Source organism: Solanum tuberosum, unplaced genomic scaffold (genome assembly GCF_000226075.1).
Source record: "Solanum tuberosum cultivar DM 1-3 516 R44 unplaced genomic scaffold, SolTub_3.0 scf00073, whole genome shotgun sequence".
NCBI lineage: Eukaryota > Viridiplantae > Streptophyta > Magnoliopsida > Solanales > Solanaceae > Solanum > Solanum tuberosum.
In genome coordinates, this window is record NW_006239002.1 from 235,029 (window position 1) to 241,619 (window position 6,591).

A 6,591-nucleotide genomic window follows, 5' to 3' on the forward strand; every position below is an offset into this window, starting at 1 on the left:
GTTGGGTCATTACTGATGATCAAAGTTATTGCTGTACAATCCTCTCAATTTTGATTTTAGGCAATGCTAATTTGTATCTGTTGCTTGGATTTGTGTTTGGGGGTACCCCTGGCGATGTGATTTTAGCTGTGGACTTGCAGAAAGCTTCTCAAAAATGATGTTGTTAGTTGTGTGCTCTGTGAACATTTATAGTGTATTAGTGATGGGCACCAAGTTTGACTACAGCATGGACTAATGTTCATTTTTGGATTCTTCTGGAATTATTGAATTCATCTTTCGTAACGATGTCTGCCGCAAAATTGTATGCAACATCATCTTTATACTGAACTTTCCGTTCGTGCCTAAATGACATGGGGAAATGCTCCATCTCTTTGGATCTCATGAAAAAGAAAATTATGTTCTCCCATTATTTGTCCATCTTTTCCCCAGCATGATTTCCGTGTGAACTACTGAATTCACTGGTCAGTATTTGGCATTATGAACCAAGATTCCTCCAAAACTTAAACTGAAAATTTATGCTTGTGATGATTTAAAATTGCAGACATCTCATTTTCAAAAAAATAAATATAAAAAATCATTTTCAAAAAATAAAATTGCAGACATCTCAAATCATATGTGCAGATCAACATCCGGAGCCTAGCTTATGGTGTCTTCTAATTCATGCTTGTACACAATATTTTCTGGACACATCTCTTTGAGCAAATTCTTGTATACGCCCATGCCTCTGAAGTGCGATTTCTAATTTTTTTTAAAATTACATTTCCTAATTTGAAAATAGGAAAAAAAAAGTATATTAGAAAGATAGGTCATACATCTCCCTAGTGCCTGTGATGCAGCACATTCACTCCTCCCTTAAAACCTTTCCACAAAAGCCTTCTGAAAAGTGAGATCCAACTTGGTTTAACCACAACCTCAGATTGGCAGGGACTAACAGCAACTTGCTGCCAAGTAAGACTGAAAGCAATATAGATCCTATAGATAGAGCTGCTAATCGTCTCTCCTTTTAACATAGAATTCTGCAGAAAAAAGTTATAAAACCTTCAGAATGGTCACGGTTACATTCTGTATGCATCAATATTGTACATGGGTTTCCCTATCGGGTCTTCTTTAAATAATTCTAATCAAGATAACAAGATAAATAGACTTCTTTTACAGCTGAATTTGGTTCACATTTCTGCAAACTAGCATCACTTGCAAATGTACTAAATCCTGATCAAGTGGGTGCCTTGATTGAAAATTAGATCTAATTTAAGAACCTAGAACATAAAACATACCTATAACTCTACTGCCTACGAATATCCTCGATGTCTGTTAGAGGAGCTGCATTGCTGATAGAGCGTTTATCTGGTAGATTAACCACCAATTGACCACAGGCACCACTTATATCTTGGCCCATTTCCTTGCGAACAGTTGTGCGAATATCATAGATATCCCTCAATATTTTCTGAAACCTGGTGACTTTCTGATTTGTACTGGTAATGAATTGACTTAATGATCCAATTGGATTGAAAGGTATGAGATTCACAACCTGTGAAAAAAAAACATATTTTGATGTAAATGCAAAACACAATTGCAAAATTCTCTGTGAGTAAAGGATGAAATGAACTGTTTAGATATAGGTCTTAGGACCCCCACTATCTGATGGCTGATCGACATAGACTCTCTCTCTCTCTCTCTCTTTCACCTGTTTTTTATCTTTTCCCTCCAAGTAAATGTTTTTTAGTTTGGAAACATCCAGGGATGCAACCTAAATGTGTTAACAAGAAATTAACTCACATATGTACTTACAGCCCACATTTTTAGGGTGGGATTTACATGAACTGCTTAAAACTCACCACTTGAAATGGTTCTAGCAGTTTCCCAAGCTGATGGGCGTGCTGCTCCTCATCATTTACTCCATCAAGCATAATATATTCAATAAAGATCTTTTGCTGGCTACAAAGAAGGGAAAAATAAGATCTTTCAGCAACTTGTACCAAAATGGTCATCATGGACATTAAACATAATCTATGTGCCTCAACTTATTCCACTCTTTCCATCTTAGAACTGTTCAAAAATGTATGATAGCATTCTATTGATACTTTAACCAAAATTTTCAATAACTCAATATAATTAGGGCCCCATTTGGAGACATTTGGCTTTACAATGAACTGCCAAAATTTTAAATTTCCAATGAACTTTTCATTACTGCAATCCGAATAAAGTTTGGAGTCCAAATTTACTCGAATATAAATAAAGACACAAAAATTAAGCTTATGTAATTTGAAATATATAGGGTTTAAATCCCTATCTGATGGGCCTTAAATAAACTTAAACCTTGATTATCGACTTAAAACACTGATGCCATCTACCTGAGTTTAAACTATGATATTTGCTACCACCACTACTTATATAATACACAAGTTAATATCTTAATCTCCATGCAAGTCAAATGGCATAATATAAAATGGGAAAGAGAGAGTGAATGCTATTGAAGTATAACAGGGCAATGACAACACCTTTTCTTTTGATATTCTTGCAGTGCATTCATGAGTTTTTCCAAAGGAAAAGCTCTTGCTGCAGGCATTATCTGACAACGGATATCTTGCACCGGTGCATGCAAAGAGACTGCCAAGTTCAAATTTGGGACGTCATTGTGGAGCTTGTTAATGGCATGAATTATTCCAACCTACAAAACATTTAACTGGTTATTTACTGTTCATGTGATCTATATAATAAAAGCATGCAACTAAAGAGCTAATTATGTGAAAGTAGACTCCTGACATGAGAAAATTTATTACAAAAATACCACAAGTACATAAAAATGAGTGTGCATTAAGAAGTCTAGGTGAGCAACCATATAGCACATTGTAATATGAAAGAAATAGACATCAATAGGTCGCTCATACCGTTGAGACTGTAATTTTTCTAGGAGAGATCTGAAATGGAGATGCTGTCATCACTCGTATGGCATCCACCAGGGAAGAGTAGTTGTTCAACGGTTCCCCCATTCCCTGTGCATCAGTTGGATGATAATGCAATGAGTGGATGGAAACAAACCAAAAGAATAGAAGAAAATACTTAAAATGAAATTATAAAGTAGACAACAAGAATGCATCCAAAATTCTTAATTACTTTGATAGATGAATTCAAATTAGAAAATCCTTCTACAAGGACTAGAAGAACTTTAGCTATATCCTCAGTTTCCTGCTTGAAAGTTTGATACATCACATCTCTTTTCTCTCCAACAGATTCTCCCAAACTTCATAAGGGAATTTGAAACTCTGATGTATTATATTCTAGCTTACACCATTCTACCAAGAAACTTTACCTATTCCTTTTTTGTCCATCCAATAAATCCTAACCCACTTTCAGGAGAAAGCTTTTCACCTCTGTCAATCCACATATTGATTAATACTACTACTTTTCTTGGTACAAATTTAATGCGAGATCTTTTCAACTGCACTAGTCACATTTCAACAATTAGTTTATTCACTTTTCTTAGTCCATAGAATAATCTACACAAGCATGTTACTCTTAAACTTGCTGTAGCAAAAAGTCGATCAATTTTTATCGAGATGGAGGAAGAAACTTGTACTTCAGCAATTTGGGAAATTACACAGACAAGTTTAAGAACCTGGACAAATTGTAACAAGTTTGAGAGATTTTTTGGAGCTCAAAAGTCAACTGGTTAAAAAACGAAACAATGAAAGGCCTAAAGAACATAGAACCAGCTGCCTTCAAAATCCAGATCCACCACTGACTAGACAACAAATATCATGGAGAAAAGTAAAATTGTACAAAGGAAAAAACGATACCATGAAAACAATATTACGGATGGTTGATAAACGAGAGGCATGCACCAACTGTTCAACTATCTCTCCAGAAGACAGGTTATTTTTGAACCCCATGGTTCCTGTAGCACAGAATGTGCAGCCCATTTTGCATCCAACCTTTAAGAAAAGTGTTGGTCAACATAAAACGTCTTTCAGATCAAAACATCAAATACTTAAGGGATGCCATAGGGATAATTGGAAGGATTACACTGGGTAGGTGGTTGTTGTTGTTGTTGCTGTTGCCGAAAGGATAAAAACAGTTGCAGCTAATATACAAGCAACTCTGCCTTTACTACATATAAGTTAATAAAATGACATACCTGAGAGGATACACACAAAGTTGATCTTGGTCCTCCAGGACGGGGCTTTCCATTTAATTTCCCCAAGCTGGAGTCATATCTCATAATCACAGACTCCACAAATGCTCCATTCTAGTATTTAAAATTGTCAATGAGATATGATTGTAAAGCAAGAAGTTCAGGTACAGATACTATAAACACCACCTTTTTTCTTAATATTTATATGCAATCAGAAACATTTAAAGCACATAAAAAGGGCACACCGACACCCTCAAACCTCCTATTTGAACAATAACACAAATTCCAAAAGTTGGGAAACAATCAAAATCTAACACATCACCACTCCTATTAAATAGCAATATGAGAAGGATTTTGAGTATGAATTTAACCTGAAGCTTGATGAGGAGTTTGGTGGTAACCCCATCGTTTGACTCGAAAACAGAGTGGACAACAGAAGTTGAAGCTTTGAACTTGGCACGAAGCAAAGTGTAAGCCGACGAAGGCAAAGATGGAATATCTTCCCAATCGCAATCCGGATTCTGTATTACATACCTATTCATGCGTATACACACAACAATCATACTTCATGAGAAAAAAAAACTCGTTCGTCATATGAAGAAACTAAAACAAGAGTGGAAACTAACTTCCAAATAAGAGGGATGAAGCGATTGTTGATTCCGGCTTTGTCGAATTCTGCCCTAATCACTGAAGAATCGAATACTGATTTCAACGCCATTGAACCTTCACTTCACTTTTTCTTGCCCTAACCAGGGCAACGACCGATATTCTAACGGCGACGTTTGCAATCGGCAAAAACACTATGTATGGTTTTGCGATATTGAATTTGGGAAAAGGTCCAAAATTATCCTCGTAATAGCTAGCAAATGGTTTATTTTCTCAGTTAATTTAAAGTTAGGGTCAATTATACCCTTGCAGGTAAGGGAATGAATCGAAGAGAAAATTTAAAAGTATAAGATCAGTGAAATTTTATTTTAAGAATGAGAAACTAGTCTAAAGATCTTATGAAGTTTTTTCTTTGAACTAACAAAGAAGACAACAACAGATAATCTTGTTAGCCACCTAGAGTTCAAGATAAATTTAACATTTTTTAAAATAAATTTGTTAGTTTAGGATAAATTATCAAAATGAACACTTTTTGTTATCGTGATAGATAATGGAAGAGAAAAAAAAAATTCAATTAAAAGAATTGCATGACTTTATCATATAGTTTTTCATAGTTTGAATGATTTTTTGAGATATTTATTCGTCGATTTTGATATATCTCTTGCTTGTTGGGATGTAGCCATGTAGGCATAGTCAATTTGGGAACTAGTTGATCTCTTAGAAGACTGCAAAACTAACCAAATGGGTTCTCAAAGTTATTAAGCACAAGGCTAACAGCATGGTTGAGATATATAAGGCTTGATTAGTTGCTAAGGAGTATATACAACAAAAATGAATTGATTGCTATGAAACTTGGTTAAATAAAACGTTAAAGCAAGGCAATGTAGAAAGAAAGCACATGTAAAAATCCAAAACAACTAAACCAAGCACCATCCAAACAATTGTTGTACTATTGTTTGTTTAGGGTACAACAATTATCACGGTACATGGACCGTGATATGCTGGTCATTAATTTATGCTTGCTTATGATAAATTATATTTTTATGGGAAATAAATTTAAATTTTCGCATCACATTTATCCAAAAAATATTCTCGGACTTGACCTTAATTTAATAAAGAAATTTTGTTCCACTAGGCATAAATTTGATTTTTAAAAGACAAAAATTAAAGACCAATCCATTTAAAGAGTAAAACGCGCAATTTATTCGAAAATTGTAGATTTCCAATGCCTGAAAAATTCGATGCAATGATGTATTTTTTTCGAGAAAATGATCAAAATGGTCCTCCATGTATAGGGGTTAATTTATTTTGGTCCTTTATATATATCACATTATCCAAATAGTCCTTAATGTATATAAAAAGTGTATCATTTTAGTCTTTAGCCCTAGAAACTAACAGAAAAGTTTAAAAACTGTTAAAATTCACTGTGGGTCCCACATTTGGTGGACCCTTTCTTCCTCCCTTTTTCTTCTTCCCCATCTTCTTTCTTCCGCCATTTTTTCTCAAATTTGCAACTGATTTATTCTTCTATTTACTGCAAAAAATCCTCTAAAACAAACAAAGTTTTCTTCAAAATTCAAAAAATGGTTTGTAAATTTTTATTTTCTACCTTTGTCCGTTCAGTTCTTATTTTTTCTCAAATTTACAATTGATTTCTCTGCCTTTTTATACAGAAAATGAATAACTTTCCAATTTATGTCCCTGCTTACTTTGGTGGCAGGATCAGGGCCGTCAAGAAAGCTAGAAGATCAGATTTGAGGAGGATATATATTGTTGTCAACACATAGTAGTTTATATATATACCATGGCTCCCGGAGGCAGTGATTACCAGGCTATTGGTGATTCCCGCAGTG

The 6,591-nt window shown here is 34.6% G+C and overlaps 2 protein-coding genes across 3 annotated transcripts in view; one reads left to right on the top strand and one right to left on the bottom strand.

The window, feature by feature from the left end:
* LOC102584382 (protein CASC3) overlaps window positions 1-282 on the top strand; it is a 3,911-nt gene extending 3,629 nt beyond the window's left edge. Inside the window, exon 5 of one of the 2 annotated variants that reach the window (XM_015308237.1) lies at window positions 7-282. The gene's annotated coding sequence lies outside the window, so the exon portion shown is untranslated. Of the gene's footprint in view, window positions 1-3 lie in introns of both variants that reach the window. The other variant, XM_006346237.2, reaches the window with a different exon arrangement.
* Window positions 283-588: 306 nt separating this feature from the next.
* LOC102584921 (dual-specificity RNA methyltransferase RlmN) lies at window positions 589-5,037 on the bottom strand. Its single transcript, XM_015308236.1, has 9 exons — window positions 4,759-5,037; window positions 4,504-4,666; window positions 4,136-4,246; window positions 3,798-3,932; window positions 2,889-2,993; window positions 2,499-2,668; window positions 1,836-1,935; window positions 1,275-1,528; window positions 589-1,016 (listed from the first exon to the last, which is right to left on the bottom strand). Exons 1-8 carry the CDS (start codon window positions 4,848-4,850, stop codon window positions 1,283-1,285), a joined length of 1,122 nt encoding a protein of 373 aa, XP_015163722.1. The 5' UTR covers window positions 4,851-5,037; the 3' UTR covers window positions 589-1,016; window positions 1,275-1,282.
* Between the last annotated feature and the right edge of the window lie 1,554 nt (window positions 5,038-6,591).

Bases quoted from the DNA above. Each gene is read 5' to 3' on its own strand.
- LOC102584921 (XM_015308236.1), bottom strand. From the start codon at position 4,850: ATGGCGTTGAAATCAGTATTCGATTCTTCAGTGATTAGGGCAGAATTC. The intron at 4,667-4,758 runs GTTAGTTTCCAC...ACGCATGAATAG, and splicing joins TTCATCCCTCTTATTTGGAA to GTATGTAATACAGAATCCGG. The intron at 4,247-4,503 runs GTTAAATTCATA...TTTAAATACTAG, and splicing joins AACTCCTCATCAAGCTTCAG to AATGGAGCATTTGTGGAGTC.